Here is a 19,325-nt window from a genome sequence, read left to right on the forward strand (position 1 = left end):
CATCTCCAAGTAAACCTAGTTGATCTCCATGGTTAGCAGTTTACAAATGTAACTTCATGTTGAGTGATTAACCATATATGGTGGTAAAAATTAAATAAATTCTGAGAGCTACTTTTGGCGTCATTGTTTGCCAACAAAACGTGCTTAATGAACAGAACCAATGGCTCCATTCATGTGAAAGTGCAGTCGAACCTAGGTTCTCTAACGGCTTAGTTGTCAAACAGATCGGCTCCCGGACACCGAAAACCTGGAAGCAAGTGTTCCAGTTTTTGAACGTTTTTCGGAAGCCAAACATCTGATGCGGCTTCCGCTTGAGTGCAGGAAGCTCCTGCAGCTAATCGGAAGCTGCGCCTCTGTTTTCGAACAGTTTTGGGAGTCGAATAGACTTCCGGAACAGATTAAGTTTGAGAACCATGGTTCCACTGTATTGTTCTCAGCCTTGCTCTGCATCACAGTTTATCTCTTTTAGTGGAGACTGGATTCCTTGATAGTGGTAGGTCATAGGATCATCAATGAGAAAGTTGCATGGATGCTCAGTTCCAACAAAACCATTTTCCTCTGTATACTCACAAGGAAAAAAACCACCAAAGAGCCACCCCACCATGGCTGTCAGTTTTGACCTTGGTGATAGTATTATAACTGCAAGGCATTGTTCTATGCTGTATTTAATAATAAAGTATTAGGTGCAAGAGAAAATGTAATAAATCAAAGGTTTATCATTTATCTGGTTTCCCCACACTTATATCAATATATCAAAGTGATTATGCCTTTTTCCATAACTCTATAGTGCACTCACATTGTTACAGGAGTAGAGCTTATCTCATTTACATTTTTAAGTGCCTTTCAAAGTATGGAATATCTGTGCTAGAAAGCAAAACATTGCACTTCCTTGTTCTCTGGCCAATACAAAGCACATCCAAGGTCAGGTATGGTGTAAACATTCAACAGCAAACATATTTGCTTGTCATTTGAAAGCCAACTTGGCTGAAATAAAAAGCTATCTTTATAGCAGTGATGCAAGTCATCTCTGCAGCTGAGAGAATCTGATTAATACTTGTTCCTTGCACAGTGTAACTTTTAGTCATTATTTATCCCTTGAGGATAACACATCAGTCACTTTCATAATTCCATAGTGCTGCTATCATTCCATCAGACTTTATTTTTAAGCGACACTGTATGGTCCATCCCAACTAGTCATTTAACAGGAATCTGTAGGCTTTGGGTTTTAGAGGTTTGAACCTGAATGGTGTGTTTTTTTTCCTGAAAAAAATGCCTAGTGTATTATTGAGCAGTTGAAACTAGTGCAGTAAGCTTTTTTTGCTGAATCATGACTTCTGAACCTTAATTCTGCATTTAATTTTCAAAAGATGCTATATTGTGTTTCCAGAAAAAGCTGCCAAGTGCTGTTTATTACATTTTTAAATGTATCCTGCTTGAAGAAAGGAAGGCTAGCATATTAACTGCAGCAGAGGGCATGCAGGTTTCTGGATTAATATCCACAGCCCGAATCTCTCACTTGAATATAGAGTATTTCCCCAGCCCATTAACTCAAATTGCTTGCAAAATGTAGCATGTCAGTGATGCACCCAATAGTTCTTATTAAGAATCTGATTTATAAAGTATATCAGGTCTTCAGTGATGGGATTAGGTCTTTAGTGATGGAAACTGTAAATGACATACTTTCCCAAACTGGAGAAAAACTGACCAGATTGTAGGTAGTGCATCTTTATCCTGGAGCAGAATTGATGTCCCAGATTAATTTACATCTTGCAGGTGTCTTCTAGTGTCTGTCAAGTTGCTCTTCTTTAATAAAATGCACTCCTTTCTTTCATGTATGGGGAAAATTTCCTAGCTAACAGTGACCTTAAAGAGACCAGATAGGAAGGGCAACTGCCTTCCTTTTTCAAATGCAAAGCTATTGCATGTGAAGTAGCACCCTATTTTCTGAAGACCAATGTACCATCTATATATTTGGGGAAATGGTTTGCCCATTTGCTTGTATTCTGTGAGTTTGGATGCCTCTCAAGATATCGTCACCAAACTTTGCATGGGACTCCCAAGGTGGGGCCAGTAGTCTTTGTGGATGTTTGAACACTGGCTGCCATTTTGAATTGAATCTGAATTTGCCAATAAATTGACATGTCAACAGACTGCGTAAAAATTCTTCTGTCAGTTGTTAAACCATATGTGTCCTCATTTGTGAATTGTGATATTATTTTGAAGATGTATTTTAATATGGATATTATTAACAAAATGACTGCATGAAGCTTCTTGTCAAATCCGAACTATTCTCTGGGCAAATTAAAATAAGAATGCACACAAACTTCTTTCTGTATAGTTAAAGTACACTTTTCCCGCTGATACTTGCCACAGCTTTTAATTCCCAGTTCTACTTTTGGCACATCTCTTAGCAGTCTTAATTCCCATAATCCAGATCATAACGCACCACTGGAAGAGCAACAACGATGCCAAAAGTTACACCATGCCACCATTTAGAAATCCCAGGAAGTTGGAATGTAAAGTTCATTCCTTTCCCATTTACGCATATTATCTTTTTAGAATGATAATGATCCTAGGGGATAGTCTGAAGGCATACAATGGGGCAACTTTGCTGGAGTTTAGCATAGTCAGCCTGCTCTCATTAGTTGCATCAGACCTGTAATATGCATAACTTGTGGCAATTAATTTCAAACAAGTTTGAAGCCCATTCTTTACTCCATAATTTAGCTTTTTGGAAGCACTTGGTAGAGGGTGGAGGAACCCAAAGCACACAGATAATTAAAAAGTTCAGATGCTGTAATTTGTATGCTGTTAATTACTGATACAGTGTCATACTGCTGTTGAAAAGTAGGAGCATGTATGAATTTGGCGGACCCAGAACTTCAGAAGAGCATGGTACAACAACTGAGCCTTTTCACCTCATTGCCCAATGTAATGAAAGGGATGTGGGGACAAAAGACGGCATTACAGACCTTTCTTTTAACTGCCCTAACCTTGGTTCCTTTGGCAGCAAATGTTGCAACATGTGTTTTATGGTGGACTTCCATTATGGCACGCTGTGTATGTATGTAATGTATAACAATATGGAATTGTTAACATCTGAAGCTCTCTCGGTGTCGATTAAGGTTTTTGGCATCATAATATGTTAAAGCTTTACAGCATTAATGCTTTCAAGTTAACTCTTGGAATCACTTCAGAACAATTATGCAAGGGCTATCAGAAGTATTTTTCTTATCTTATCTGGATAGCCATTTTATCCTGTAAAAGATTTAAGCCTACTCTGCTCTGTTAATTGTCTAAGAGTTAGAAAGGGGATGATGTTAGATCTTTGTACTGCAAGTTATTTTAGTTGCTTCCAGTAGGATTAAAAGTTTTGCTCATTGAGAAGGAAGTGCTAAGTGTGCCACAAGCACTAAAATGAATCACGTCCTATGTTTTCTAGTTTATCCAGTCTACATTTTTTAGTGGGCAATGAGATAGAATTCAGAGATAGTGATGAGATAGTAATGTTCAGAGGTTTAAGTCCAATTCAAAGAGGATATGCAGTCCATTGCAAACTGCACATTCATTGCAAATTCCACATTCTATTATTAATCTCAGGGAGCAGCATTCAAAGTTGCACATCCATAGAAGGATTTCTCTTTGTGCAACAGAATTTTCCTCCATCCCTTCCCCTGGTGTGCCCCCTAAATCTGCTGGTGGGGGAGGGTGTCCTCCCAACCCTCCGGAACAAATCTGGGGAAGAGAGGGAAGGAAAGTCTCATTGTGTATTGCACACAACTATCTAACTGACACAGGTGGCGCTGTGGGTTAAACCACAGAGGACTTGCCAATCAGAAGGTCAGCGGTTCAAATCCCTGCGACATGGTGAGCTCCCGTTGCTCGGTCCCTGCTCCTGCCAACCTAGCAGTTCGAAAGCACGTCAAAGTGCAAGTAGATAAATAGGTACCACTCCGGCGGGAAGGTAAACAGTGTTTCCATGCGCTGCTCTGGTTCGCCAGAAGCGGCTTAGTCATGCTGGCCACATGATCCAGAAGCTGTACACCAGCTCCCTCGGCCAATAAAGCGAGATGAGCACCACAACCCCAGAGTCGGTCACGACTGGATCTAATGGTCAGGGGTCCCTTTACCTTTATCTAACTGAATGCTTCCCACAATCTGTTATCAAGGACACATTTCGCTCTTACATCTGAAAAAGATTGTTTACTTTGAAAACCTAGAATCCACTTTCTATCTAGTTGGCCCATTTCTCCAACTAGCTCAGTATTTTCCATACAGGCTGGTAGGGGTTTCTGATAGAAATATTCTCCCAGCCTTAGAGACTGAACCCAAGAAAGTGCTGCATGCAAGGCATGTGCCTAAGTGTTGAACTTCTGATTCTCGTTACACTGGATTGTTGGAGAGAGCCTACCTTTTGTGTGAGAGAGAGTTGATGTTCTTGGTGTTGCCCTCTGACTGGAGGGAGGCAAACCCAGAGCAAGACCCATGCAGAGACCCAACTCTGTGCATACGAAATGAATGCTTAAACTAGAAGCAATGGAAGGAACTTGCAATACAGCTGATGAGGACATGGAACAGAATTTACCATTCCACTCCCCACAGGGAAATGAGACCAGGTCAGAGCCATGGATCATATAAATGAGCAGGCTCCTTTGCAGGCTCCTGGAAGCCTGTTGTTGTTGTTCCCATGACTTGCCAGCAGTCCTAAAGGACACTAGTGTGCTTTGTTTTGACAAATACAACTGCTATCAGTGCTGCTGTAGAAAGGAATTAGTGAAAAGAAAGCTAATGGAGGCCACCACTCTGTTTGTCATTGCGGAATGCAGAAGACCCATGAGTTAAGCGTTCAGATGTTGCATTCATTCCATTTTGTTTCTTTCTGATCTTAAGAATGTTCATATCTGCTTTGTTTTGATATTTTTTCAGGGCTTGCAGGATGAAATTGAAACCTACTGCAATCAGGTTCGCTCTGTTCAAAAGAAGTTACAGCACAGAGATCTGGAGACACAGGAACAGGTAAAATGTTGTTGCTTGATAGATTTCTGCCCTTGGGCAGGGAGACTGCACGTATACTGGAAAACAATTTCTTGCTTGAAGACGCAACCACATTTTTGGCTGAATTTTCAGTGTGCTTTATATTTGTTTTTGTTCATAGAAAAAGAATTAAACTGTCTGTACCCTGGGTACAGGTTTTTATGTAGTTTTGTCTCTTTCAACCCAGTATTTCAGCTACCTTATGCTGTCAAATGATACATATTTATTTGTAAATGGCAATACTATTTGTAATATATGTTTTTAGGTATTTATTCAGGTGGTTAATTTAACCATTTTCAGAAAACCTATACAGGTGGCAAACATTTCACACAGGGCTTCTGTTTTTGACCTCCATGCGTATTGGCAGAGCATGTATAAGTGCAGCCAACCCCCTTACGCCCCCTATTACTCCCCCATTCTGCCTACTTCGAGGTCCAAAAGGATCCATGCATTGGTGATCGAGCATCAGTTGGATGTGCCTAAAAAGATTGATGCCTTTACACACCAAATAAAACTTTTAAGTAGAGATAAAATCATATTAACTATATGACATTCTCTTGCCCTCTTCTCTTGTATATTAAGTGCTTCTTCAAATGAGACATGTTATATTCAGATGTAGTGTTAAACCATGATTTAGTGTTACAAGGATCAACAGGTGAGAGGCCTTCCCTTCCTGGATGGGGAAAGAAGTTTAAAGCTTCTGACCATCAGTTTTGAACAAAAACTCACAGAAGTTTTAAACTCTTTTCTCCCTTGAAGGGTGGGGAAGTGGAAAGGGAACATTCAAGTCTAAACACCAGGGTTGCTCATGGTCATAATGATAAAACATGCTGAATAAATAGGAGTGAGTATGACTTGGGAATGCAAAAGGTAAGTACTGGAACACTGCTTTTTCCCCACGCATCCTACTCCTGATGAAGTGACTTGTGGGTTTCAAGTGCTATATAGATGAAAAACAAAATGTTTATTTAAAGGGGCATATGAAATATCATCCTGAGCTTTTAAGGCTGCAGTTGTACTGTGCACACTTACCGGGGGGGGGGGGGGAGACATTGAACTTAGACATCTGATTAGACATGTAGAAGTGGGCAACACAAGAAATACTGCAGTGTAAAAGAGAATAAAGAAATACTTATTCTTAGAGCCATGATATTTAGCCATGGATCCTTTGCTTGTTATGAGGATTAAAAAGTTTCTTTCTTTACAACCCCACATGTAAAGTTTTCAGTTTTTGGTCCAATGCCAAAATATTTGCTGTTCATTCTTAACTCTGTATACTTTGCATAGTTATATTGCAAGAACAGTTATCAGATAATCTGAAAGATTCTTTTTCCATGAGTAATGCTGTGGCTGTTTGCATTATTTAAAAGAGAGAAAATGTTTTCTGAGGGAGCGGTTCATTGTTTAAGGAAATTAACCAACTCTCTGATTCCTGATTTTTATACTCTCATGTTTATCATTCATTATCTTCTACTTCATATAGTCTATTATCCTTGCATTTTGTACAGCACGGGGGCTAGAATTATGTGGGGTTTAAAGTATCACACTAGGACTTGAGAGAGCTTGGTTCAAATACCCATTCAGCTGTGTAGTTATCACTATTTCTCAACGTAACTTATCTCAGTAAGTTAACATGATAATATGATGGGATGGTATAAAGTTGTATGCCACCCTGAGATCCTTGGAGAAAGAACAGGCTGAAAGGTAGTACATAATAAATCCTAGGTGTCCTTTAAAAGTTGCCAAAAATTCTGCCAAGACTTTAATTTTTATGCAGGCTTCCCATTTCCCCATTCCGTTCATCTTTCTGATCTTTATCTGCTACCTATAACTCATAATTCCTTCTGTCATTCTTAGTTATACATAAATGTCCACACGTTTTTATAACAAATGGGAGTTAAGTAGCGGGGCTGATAATAAGGTTATATGCATGTACAACAAATGAGAAGTTGCTGTGATGTGTTCCGATGGATTGAGCCCAGCTGCTTTTATCAGTCAGTGGCTTTGTGGGGTTTGCTGTGGTTGACTGGGGAGGGTGTAGGTTGGCTGCCATTGACGATCTGATCAACCCTTTCTTGGAGGAGTTACACAACATTCTGGAAATGGGTTGAACTGCATGTGAACAGTCATGTGATACCCACAAACCCATTGTGTTCTACTCATGGTAGACTCACTGAAACTAATGGGCCTAAGCCAGTCATGTCTATTAGTGTTAATGGGTATGCTCTGAGTATGATTTGACACTGGATACAACCCATTTTCTCCATGCTCTGTCCTGGAGGGGAATAGGTACACTAGTCAACAGCTCACTGGGTGTACTTCCAGCACACTGTTGTTTCCTATGTACATCTACATGCCACCTAGGTAAAGGTAAAGGGACCCCTGACCATTAGGTCCAGTCATGACCAACTCTGGGGTTGCGGTACTCATCTCGCTTTATTGGCCGAGGGAACCGGCGTACAGCTTCTGGGTCATGTGGCCAGCATGACTAAGCCGCTTCTGGTGAACCAGAGCAGCACACGGAAACGCCGTTTACCTTCCCGCCAGAGTGGTACCTATTTATCTACTTGTACTTTGACGTGCTTTCGAACTGCTAAGTTGGCAGGAGCAGGGACCGAGCAACGGGAGCTCACCCCATCGTGGGGATTCGAACCACCAACCTTCTGATTGGCAAGTCCTAGGCTCTGTGGTTTAACCCACAGTGCCACCGTGTCCTATGCCACCTAATCGGTCAGTAAATCAGCACATGTAAAAAGTGTTCCTTAATACCATGACAAATACTTTGTATGTTCAGCAGAGGAGAATAAAAACAAAAATGGGGATTTGAAACAAATTTTGTGGGAGATGCTCTTCTATTAGCTGCCTTCTCCCTCCCTACTATAGTTTCTAACTGCTGATTCACATAATGCATCACTGGAGAGTTCATCTGATGTCTATCACTCAGTGATACAAAGCTAAAAATATACATACAGCATTATGATATGGGAATAAGTTGAAGAATCCTGAAATGGTAGAATGGACTGTGTGTCTCATACACACACACACACACACACACACAGAGAGAGAGAGAGAGAGAGAGAGAATAGTAGCCCATTCCAGTTCAGCTAATTAACAGCCATGATAATTAAAGCACATCCCTAGTACTTTCCCCCCTAAGTGTACCAAATATTATTGTCTTGATAACACATTTTCTAAAGGTTCACAATTTGCCTTGGCACAATTACAAAAGGCAATTTCCTGGGCCTTTGCAAGTCTGTTTTGAGTGAGAGAAATGCAGGTTTAAATGGCTGCTGTTTTTCATTAAAAGGAAAACTCTTGTGTTTTGATTCTATAACAAACAAATGAATGAGACATGAAAAAAAATTGTTGTGTTTTTAATTAAAAACACAAGGCTGTTTCTCATTATTTCCTGTTGGGTGGTATCTTGGTTCTTCATGTTTGCCTTGTTTTTAGATGAGGCAACTCTCTAACTTTGTGCTCATGTCTCACAAGTTCACTAGAGGGCAAACTACACATTACTCTTCAGCCATGTGTAATGATGGCCCTGTGGCCTCCTTCAGTGCTGCAAAGTAAGTCCAGAACACAGGTGGGGTTACAAGCATTGGTGAGGGAGGGGAAAGTTTAGGGCTGTAAACAGTTAAGCCCTTGCTTCACTCCGGCCGCTTCTCTGATGCCTGTCACCCCTGCTAGGAAGAATACACCATTAGTGCTTCATTACGCAGACATGGCTATATTGTATTGTGTCATTTGTTCTTCAGATGAATGCACTTTTGCTTGGCCTTCATCTTAGCAGCATGCAAGGCATTAGCTTTCCCCACTGTGCATGTGAGAAATATTTTTAAACTTCTGTTAAATTTAATAGAATGGATCTCTAAAAAAGGCAGTATTGCTAAGCAAAATTGCCAGACCTAAATGTGGCTTCTGAAACTAGAAACCGAAGGAAAGTTTGACAGCTAAAACTTTTGACAGACACTCGTCAAAAAGGGATCTCTGCCTGAATGTACACAATCGCTAAGATCTCCCTTCTGTAGCTCCACCTTTATATCTCTGAAGACATTTAATCTAGGACAAGTCCCCAAAGCATCTTAAATAGAAGATAATTGGTCCCAAACTGAAAATCAAATATAATTTGTGAATATTATTAAAAGAATAAGGATAAGTTCCACTATCATTTTCACATTCTTTAATATTTATTTTGAAATAAATTCAAACACAAGAAAATGGAGGCTTGAATACGTTGTTGTCTAGAAATAGAGTGAAGTCTGTTTAGAAAATACTGATTCCATTTCATTCCACAGTGCAAAATGAAAACAGAAGTGATAATTGCAAGAGAAATATGATTCAATGGCACATTGAGTTTGCCAGTTGAATGTTTATTATTCTAACTTATTTTTTTGACCATTGGGTGTTTACAGTCTTCAGCCTAACTTGTCTGTGTCTATTCCAATTAAATAAATGTGTTCTCACACAACAGTGATGCATCTTTTGAAAAATTTGGTTGCTAATCATAGAGAACATTTGCCACATCTTCTTATTAAAGGAAACGTGATTGGTCGCAGGTTATGGATATAATAAGTTAAATCATCATGTTTATGTTATAATGGATCCTCTTGCTGCCTGTTTTAGTGGTTTAGACAGTAGGTATCAAATTTCTCTGAGACATTCTATTCTTTTACTTGTCGGTTGATCTCAAGATTGGTCTTGTCAGGTGCTAGAGGGCTCAGACTATGTTAAAACTTTAGAGACACTGGAAACAGCCCAATTGATTGAAATTATATGAAGGGAAAATGGGGAAGGGGACTGTTCACATCAGTATCACTAATGGATAAGTGAAAACCATGTATTGTTCATTAGATGAATACTGTGATTCTGTATTACTGGGTAGAACTTGTTTCTGTAACAACTCTATATAAGTGAAAGATAAAGGAAAGTAGAACCTTAAGTTGACTATCCAATTTTTCCTATCCACCACCATCCCATTTCCAGACCAAGTCAAGGACAGATGACAACTTGAGACAGCCCCATGGTTGTCATAGAGGCCATGAAGTCCTGAGCCAGAACATAGATGTTGAAATCAACCAGAGCTATCATTCTTAATTCCTCCAGCACACTCCTGAGATTACTTCCACCAGCTCAGTCAGAGAAGCTACTGGGCATCAGGGTAGATGGTACACTAGTAACAGCCCTCCCTAGCAGCGCTGTAGCTATTGGAGGGCTAGCTGGGTTTTTTTGTCCTGGGTGAAGCCTCCAGAGGGGCACCATTGAGGCTCCCAACCTGTGTGTGTGTGTGTGTGTGTGTGTGTGTGCGCGCGCGCGCGCGCAAATGCGCATGGAGGTCTTTGGCCAATCACCAGGTGCAGGCCCTCACAGCCAGCTTCAAGATAGGGGTTTCCTGGTGATGGAGATGGAAGTTGATGGATCTCAGCTACACTCCACTCCCATACTGGCCCTTGCAACCTCTCTTGGTGTTGCTCAAAAGTATCTGAGTAAGCGCGGTGCACTCACCCAAGTCTCAGAAAAACACACCCAGATCAGCACCCAGGATGAGTGAGGTCTTGTTGTGTACTGCTCTGGTGTTAAGCAACAGCACACAAGAGACTAGTGGCTTGCTAAGTGTCTTTGTAGCAACAGGGACAATTTGATTTCACAATCTGCAACGAATGTATATAGCAAAATCACCAAACACGGGAAATGAGGGCTAGGATCATTTTCTAAGCCCTTTTTTCCAGTCCTTTTATCTAAGTGGAAAGATACCAAAGTGGGTAGAGAGTTCTTGTACAAGCAGAACATTGCCAAAGAGGCCAACAGAGGTAAATGGTAGCTACAAAGAAGTGAACCTTGATAATCAGGCACAGTCTCAGAAAAGTACAAAGGTGAGCGTGCAGCTGCCGTGGCAAAGAACAGATAGTTAACGTGATTTGAGCAGCTGGAAATAGGAAGTGGAAAGAGGGGATAAGGGAGATAGAAAAGGCATGTAAACAAAGTTGAAAGGCACTGAGTAAACTTGCTTAAAAGGAAGAGAGTGAAATTTTGATAAGAATATTAAGTGACTGTGCCAGTGTTCCAGCATTGTTGAGATGTTCTGCAATTTCAGTTATTTATTTTCCTTATTAGGAAAGGACATGTTGGAAGATACAGCTTTTCTTTTTACACAATGAATCATTTTGCAGAACCATAGAAACAATTGAAGGATTTGTCTCCTTTCATGGGGCAGAATTATTTGCAATAGTTTAGAATGGGGCTGCCTGAGCTGGGCTATTCAGTAAAGAAAAAATGTGGTAATAGAAACACAAATGCAAAAATGGGCATCAGTAGACAAGAAGTGTGGTAGGTTCCTGATAGCTCTTCATCAGGAACAATATTTTAGCTGTCTAATGAAGTAGTGCTGAATTTCTCAACCGATGGGGTAACTCTTACTGAAAGCCTCATACATATGCTAACAGAGGAGACAAAAATTCTATTGTTAACCAGCAATATATTTGCAGCGCTGATTTGCTGCAGGGTACATTAGCAAAAAAACTGGTGTTGGAAGCAGGGTTGTCGTCGTTTTTACAATCAAGCAATATATAAACTGTCTGGAGTAAATATCGAGAAAAAACAAGGATCTTTACCCCTACATTAGTAGCATAAACGCTGCAATGGAGACTGTCTATTCCAAGCTGGTACTTCGGCTAATAATGACTATTTGGTGGTGGCGTGTTTTAAAGTTAATGTCTGCAGCCCTACTCAAAGCTTGCACAACACAACTTCAGCCATAGCAGAAGTGGACAATCAGTAATGTCTTAGGCAGGAACAAAAGATTAAGTCCAAAGTAAATGCAGAAAAGTAACTAAGCTATTAACTGAAATTAATATGTATCTAAATCACCAAATCTGCCACATACAAAGTATGGGATCTATGTAGGGTTTTTCTCTCTCTTTTTTGTAGTGGGATGGGAAGGAGGCCAGGATTCTATGATACTTGCAGCTGGTTGGGACATAATTTATTCTCCAACAGGCCACTTCTTAAAATTATACTTTGATCCTAAAACATTTCACTGGGCTATATTTCAATCCTGTTTTAATTGAGCCAATAAACAGTGTATGACTTTTATTGGTTATAATTCTGAGCCACCATTTCACTCTCAAGTTTACTTGCTTGTCGGTTCTTCTCTGATGAAGCCTCAGTTCCTCCTACAGTGACCAGCCAAGGATTTTCTATGGCGTCTCTGCTTATTTTGACCTTGAGCAAGTAATGCATCTTGACTTTAGGTTCCCGTGTATATAGATGGAAATAATATTGGTTGACAAGGGATTGTAGCGCATGATTAAGAACGTGATTAAGAATATTTTTCAGGTTTTTATTTTAGTGAATGTCTATTTTAAATTCTCTGCAACTGTGGAATTTTAGCTGAAATTGTTAGACACCCCCCCCAGCTGTACCCTGTGAGAAGCATTGGAGAACAGTATGATATGTCTGTCTGAAATTGAGAGTTAAATTGATTCCCTGTCCTTTTCCAAAAAGGGGACTTATAACATGAGAGCATAAGTAATTTATTTAACTCTCGCCTTCAGAACAGTTTCTTAACCTGAAACTGTTCTTAACCTGAAGCACCACTTTAGCTAATGGGGCCTCCTGCTGCTGCCGCATCCCAGAGCACGATTTCTGTTCTCATCCTGAAGCAAAGTTCTTAACCCGAGGTACTATTTCTGGGTTAGTAGAATCTGTAACCTGAAACGTCTGTAACCCGAGGTACCACTGTACTGAGAAAGAATTGGGCCATGGTCTGTTCACGGGTCAGGAACTGTGACCCCTCCATATGTTGTTGGATTCCCAACTGCCATCTGCTCCATCTAGCATGGCTAATGAACAAGGGTGATTGGAGTTGTAGTGCAAGAACATCGGGGGGCCGACACAGGTTTTCCAATACCTGATCTGCTCCCTCCTGCACAACAGCTCTTTGTTAGATGGGAATCCATATTTGGAGTCTGTAGATCTCTCACTGTACCCCGACCAAGCACCCAAACATTGCCTTCCATGCTTTGCAAAGAAGTACAGTCTACCTCCACCAAGAGCATTCTGCAGGTTGTGAGGGTGGATCATGCCCTTGCCTATTATGATCTTATATACATGGGCATTTAATTTTGAACTTGTTTAGGAACTGTCCATGTAAGGAACTGTTTGACTGATTCATTCATTCCTGTCTCTTACTGCCCTAGGAGAGGTGTGGGGAATCTTTTGCCCTCCAGATATTGCTGAATGACAACCTCCATCATCCAATGCTTGCTGTGGCTGATGGGAATTGTAATTCACCCCTGACCTATGCTCTTGTCAGATCAGTTACCCCAGAGTGGCTAAGAAAGACAGAGAGACAGAACTCATTACCTCTAAGAGAAGTGAAATGGCTCTCTCTCCTGCCAACCACCCTCCTATTCTTGGTGCTTATCTTCACTGATAACATAGTTTGAGAGCTAGTGAATAGTTAATAATGAATATATACTGGTACAGATTGGCTGCTTGGAAATAATCTGAGCCTTTTGGGGGAGGCCAGATGAAAAACTTAAATAACGCAATCCCCAACTCAACACCAGTAGCAAATGTAGAACCCTAGGTTCTTATGGTAAAACTCTGCAACTGTTCTTTGGCTGCCTAGGTCATATTGTTTGGGGGGGTATTCCAAGGGTATTATGGAGGCTCCCTCCTTCATTTCTTGAGGAGGGATGCATATTGTGAAACATATTGTGCAACACATCTGTCATCTCATGATAGAAGACCTTCAGCCACCAATATATTTTCTTTCAGAAGAAGGAGCTCATTGGCAGTAAGATTCCTGCAGAGGCAATGAAGGATTCTTTACACTGGCAGAATAGTCAAGTAGCAAGTGTTTTCTGACCACAGCTATGCCATGGTGTTGAGTGATGACTTTTATTCCTCTCCAACTCACGTAATCACAAGAATGCTGCTGTTATGTAGCATATTGCTTCCTAAGGTTTGCTTGGCTGCTTCTCTTTGGCAGTTATGAATTATATAAACTGTAAGTGCTTAACTACAAACAGAGGATTTTCCAGGTGGGTGATCTGGTTTTAGAAAGAAAAGACCAGCAGTCACTAAAATAATACGTTTTCTTGGAGACAGGCTACATGTTCAGACAAATCACATGGTGCAGCCCTTGGGTCATACCCCTTCAGAAAGCAGGTGGGGGAATTGCATGACTGAATAAAAAAATCTCCAAATTTATGCTCTAATCCTGGGCAATCTAGTTTCTATAGGCAAGGAGTCGTGTGTGTGTGTGTGTGTGTGTGTGTGTGTGTGTGTTATGTTTGGGTTCCCCCCTGTCATGGAGGAACATTCAAACATCACGCATTATGAAGTGGTGCAGTCCCAGACAAACCGCATTACCTGATTACAGTGGTAGCTCAGGTTACATTCGCTTCAGGTTACATACACTTCAGGTTACAGACTCTAACCCAGAAATAGTGCTCCAGTTAAGAACTTTGCTTCTGGATAAGAACAGAAATCGTGCTCTGGCGGCACGGCAGCAGCAGGAGGCCCCATTAGCTAAAGTGGTGCTTCAGGTTAAGAACAGCTTCAGGTTAAGTACGGACCTCCGGAACGAATTAAGTTCTTAACCCGAGGTACCACTGTATTTCGAATACTGTATGTACTCCTTCCCTTGGATAAGGATAGGGGGCGGGATTCAGTGTCTTTTATATATTTACTGAGTTTTATTTCATATACAATACCTTTATATATAGCTAATACAATTTAAAAAATAATTTTGAGACTTTTAAAAGAGCTGGATACTCAATAGGCAGCAGAGAAGCCACTTGTGCCAATATGAATACTTGTTAATACTTTGGAAATGTAGTAACTTCTGGAATCATATCTTTCCCCCTCCAGTAGAGCAATGTGATACTGTGAAAGTTGCAGCCTAACCAAGCTGCTGTCCCAACCCAAACTAAGACCCTTGGCTGATATTCCCTGGGGCCTTTCATCACCACCCCACTGTTACATAACCAACTGTTTGACTTCTTACACAGAGGTGTAAGTTTTGCTATTACTTTAGCCTCCCTAGGTAGGTGATACCTTTCAGTCCATAAGATCCACAAAATTACCAGATTGATAAAACACAGCACTTATTTTCTGAATGCCTGAAAATGAAAACACTGAGCTGTTCTGGTGTTTTGTTTCTTCTCAAGAAAATGTGTACCATATGTTAAGCAAACTCAAACACATTTTATTTAATGTTTTATTAGATAAAAAAAAAAACCCTCAAAAAGCCCCACCCTGAGTGAGTGGATGATTTATTCTGAAAAAGCTCAAATACCACACGGTTTTTAAAATGCACACAGGAAGGCAGGGTGGGAAATCACACATTTAGAACAGTTCTTTACCACGCTTAAATGGGATCACATAAGAACATGAGCAATGCCACCCCCACAGCCAAAGTTTTATACAAATACCATACAAGTACTGCTGAGGGCATGTGAGGCAATGATAAAGGAGAGTGCCTCTGAGCATATGCAGAGTCTGTTCTTGACCACTCCTTCAGCATATATGTCTTAAGATACCACTAAGATCAAGAAGACAAGACAGGAGACTTGTATTCAAGGTCAAATGAAATGGTTCCATACGTTGCGAACTGCCCTGTGATCTTCGGATGAAGGGCGGTATCCAAATCTAATCAGTCAATCAATCAATCAATCAATTTCAAATTGTGCATAATGATTAAAAGTATACCTTCCTAGCTGTGAGCTCTGTGGTTCCAGAGACCAAGGTATAGATGAGGAGATCCCCAGTTAGAACCTAACCAATGTGATGAACTCACTAGGTGGCCTTGGGTCAGTCATGGGGAGCTTGTATCCTTCCAGGTATTGCTGGACTATGGTTTCCAGCATCCTCGATGGTTGGCCATTCTGGTGATTGGCCACTCTCTTACTTTTGAAGTGCTTTGATCATCTGGAGCCACCCTGTTGAACGATGGTGATGATATTGGCTTAATTTTACGGTGCTGTGACAAAAGATCATTTAGATAATGTATAAGATGCGTTTTGAGCTCTTAGAAATAGGGTTCCTATTGAGGGTATTTGGCGAGCCAACATGGCTGTGATGTGGGATTGAGGTGATCATTCTGTGATATTATGGCAGTAGACAAAGCTGTATTGTAACTTTTGGAAGAAGAAGAAGAAGAAGAAGAAGAAGAAGAAGAAGAAGAAGAAGAAGAAGAAGAAGAAGAAGAGGAGGAGGAGGAGGAGGAGGAGGAGGAGGAAGAAATAATAATAATAATGATTGTTGTTCTCAGTAGGCTCAAGACCTAGCTCCTCACCTTGTTAAAATTCCAGCCGAATCCTATGCATGTTTACTCAGATGTAATATTATCAAAATATTCAGTGCGGCTTCATCTCAGGTGTAGGAGTGCAGCTTTAATCACAAAATGTTGCTCCAACAGTAATGGGATGTACATAAGTCAAGTCACAGTTCTCTGACCATTGACCTCTGATAGAAGTCATAATATAAATAAATAAAACCCCTGGGTCAAACCTAAAGCAGCCTTCCTCAACTTGGTGGCCTCCATGTGTCTAGGACTACAGCTGCCATCCATCCCAGCTTATTTGGTCCATCATAAGGGAGGATAGGGGGGACGCAGGTGGCGCTGTGGGTTAAAGCCTCAGCGCCTAGGGCTTGCCGATCGAAAGGTCGGCGGTTCGAATCCCTGCGGCGGGGTGCGCTCCCGCTGCTCGGTCCCAGCACCTGCCAACCTAGCAGTTCGAAAGCACCTCCGGGTGCAAGTAGATAAATAGGGACCGCTTACCAGCGGGAAGGTAAACGGCGTTTCCGTGTGCGGCTCTGGCTCGCCAGAGCAGCGATGTCACGCTGGCCACGTGACCCGGAAGTGTCTCCGGACAGCGCTGGCCCCTGGCCTCTTAAGTGAGATGTGCGCACAACCCCAGAGTCTGTCAAGACTGGCCCGTACGGGCAGGGGTACCTTTACCTTTACCTTTAAGGGAGGATAGGAGCTGTCTCCCTAAACATCTGAAGGGCACCAGGTTGGGAAAGACTGGCCTAAGGAAGGGGAGATCTGTTAACATGGTGCTTTCTCCTACTTCTTTACATGTGAAGCCTGCCTGCTATGACTTCATTGCCTATCCTTTTTGTTTAACATGCATTCAAAAGATTTACATCTCTCATTATTGCTTGAATTGAAACTGAGTGTCATATTCCCTTTTGCATTTATATTTTTTATTGCATCATACTATGTTTGGCAAGATTTCCCCCCGCTTGAATATGTTTGCTGGTACTTCAAGTAGGTCTTAACTTCTGTCACAGTCTTGACAATTAAACATAAATTGTATAGGTTTTGCAGATAAATGTACATCATAACTCGTTTTGTTTTCAAGTAAGTTTACTTGAAGTTCTTAAGCGTGTTGATTTTTAGTCCAAAGGGCAAAAGCGTTCCAGCAACTGTAACAAGTTTGTAGTTTAAAGATATGCCTCCTGCCAGCCTAGCAGTTCGAAAGCACGTCAAAGTGCAAGTAGATAAATAGGTACCGCTCCGGCAGGAAGGTAAAGGGCGTTTCTGTGTGCTGCTCTGGTTCGCCAGAGGCGGCTTAGTCATGCTGGCCAATAAAGCAAGATGAGCACCGCAACCCCAGAGTCGGCCATGACTGGACCTAATGGTCAGGGGTCCCTTTACCTTTACCTTATTAGCATGAAGCATCATGACACATGAACACTGTTGTAAGAACATGTGAGTTTGTAGGCTGTAACAACAATTTGTATCTAGCTCCCTTCTAATCTCCTTTTACACATCCGAGGCACAGTCCACGAATGTCACTCTTGCACATCTTTGCTAATTTGCGATTCTTCTGTTTGTTTTGAGGGATTTTATTTATTAAAAAGAAGAAGAATTGTGCAATAGAGGTTTGTGCTCTAGAGAAGTCTTCTGCTTTCGGCCTCTTGTTTTCCTGCTCAGAGCAGGCTTATGAGCAAGTGTCACTTTAAAACCAATTTTAGCCCACTTTAAACCTGGAATATTTTCCTGTTGTACACTTCCACTGCCCTTTGTCGGCTTCTTTGATCTTTCCTGCCATCTTCACCAATCTAGAGCCAGTTAAAAGCCTTCAGAAAACAAGCGTAATAGTCTCATGGAGTTTGCACCACTTTACAATGCCGAGAGAGAGTTTCATATATGACTCTTGGCCAACAACAAAGAAGACTAGAGGGAAGATTAGACTAGAATCTTTCCAATAAGCCAGCGCCCTACATGTGGGAAGCTTCTTGCATGACAGTCCATTCCAATACATCCTACCACACATTTCTTTTGAAGGTTTGCTTTGGGTCTAAGTACATACAGTGTCAGCCATCCAGGGAAGGACCCCATCACTTCTGGATCGTGTCTGGCATGCTGTTGAGAACTAATTAAATGTAAAAAGTAAGCTCCACAGTCCGTTAATGAGTTTACTGAAAGTATTCACAAATTTGATAATAGTTCTTCAGGAATAGGATACATTCACTTTTCATGAAAGGAACTAAAAGCAGAAAGAAGCTTCAGCTTAAAACTGTTTGTTTTGCCTTGACTACCTCAAACAAACTGCTAAACACAACTTCCAAAGTTTCATTTTCTCTTTGAAGTAAACTGCCAAATTACTGTTCAATCCAGTGTTCAGTGTTTCTTCATCTCACTGGCAAGAGAGTTGTGCAGCTGCTGCAACTGAACTCATTCAGCGAGTACTGTGACTCAAGTCATCCTATTTATTTAATATGAGCAGAGGTGGAAGGAAGGCGATTATGATGTGGCTATTTCAAAGCCTGTCACGAACATGCCGAAAAGAACCACTGTATAAACCCAAACTCTGCATTTAAAACAAAAAAAACAAAAACAAAAAAAAACAGAGCAACATTTTGATTATTGGTCCTGCTTGTCAGGTAATTCAGTGTTGTTTCAAAAATTCAATATACATCTTTAGTTCAGCTCAGTGATACTTTATATGCTAATGTATGTTGTTGGTTTTCTGTCAGTCTTGTCGAAGCCAGTATCTTTTATGAGTGATTGTGTCAGCTGGTGAAAGGGATGCTCAGAGCTATACATCTCAACACCTTCCTTACACAATGGAATGGCACCCCAGTAGTTATTGAGCATGATAATTTATTGTGTTTGAGAAACAATTATTTCTACATTGAACATGCTAATTTGGTACAAACTTCTATGCTGCTACATGTTAGAATGTTCGGATTAATTAGTAAATGAGATGATTTGCCCCATTTGAGTTTGTGAAATGTTTTAGCACTCGACTTCAGAATGCAGTGGTACT

General features: G+C 40.9%; 1 protein-coding gene and 1 long non-coding RNA gene across 10 annotated transcripts in view; one reads left to right on the forward strand and one right to left on the reverse strand.

Annotated features, from left to right (window-relative positions):
* Positions 1 to 19,325, forward strand: part of CEP112 (centrosomal protein 112) — a 210,426-nt gene that overhangs the window by 181,304 nt on the left and 9,797 nt on the right. For all 5 annotated transcript variants that reach the window (XR_013835792.1, XM_079965385.1, XM_079965387.1 and 2 more), the window contains one exon: positions 4,927 to 5,016. Coding sequence is in view for 4 of the 5 variants with exons in the window: in XM_079965385.1 (XP_079821511.1) it covers positions 4,927 to 5,016 (90 nt within the window). In the remaining variant the exon portion in view is untranslated. The remainder of the gene's footprint in view (positions 1 to 4,926; positions 5,017 to 19,325) is intronic.
* The window catches only part of LOC307210110, a 75,607-nt gene that overhangs the window by 20,961 nt on the left and 35,321 nt on the right, over positions 1 to 19,325 (reverse strand). The gene's annotated exons all lie outside the window — the stretch shown is intronic.

Source organism: Podarcis cretensis (genome assembly GCF_951804945.1).
Source record: "Podarcis cretensis genome assembly, chromosome: 2".
NCBI lineage: Eukaryota > Metazoa > Chordata > Lepidosauria > Squamata > Lacertidae > Podarcis > Podarcis cretensis.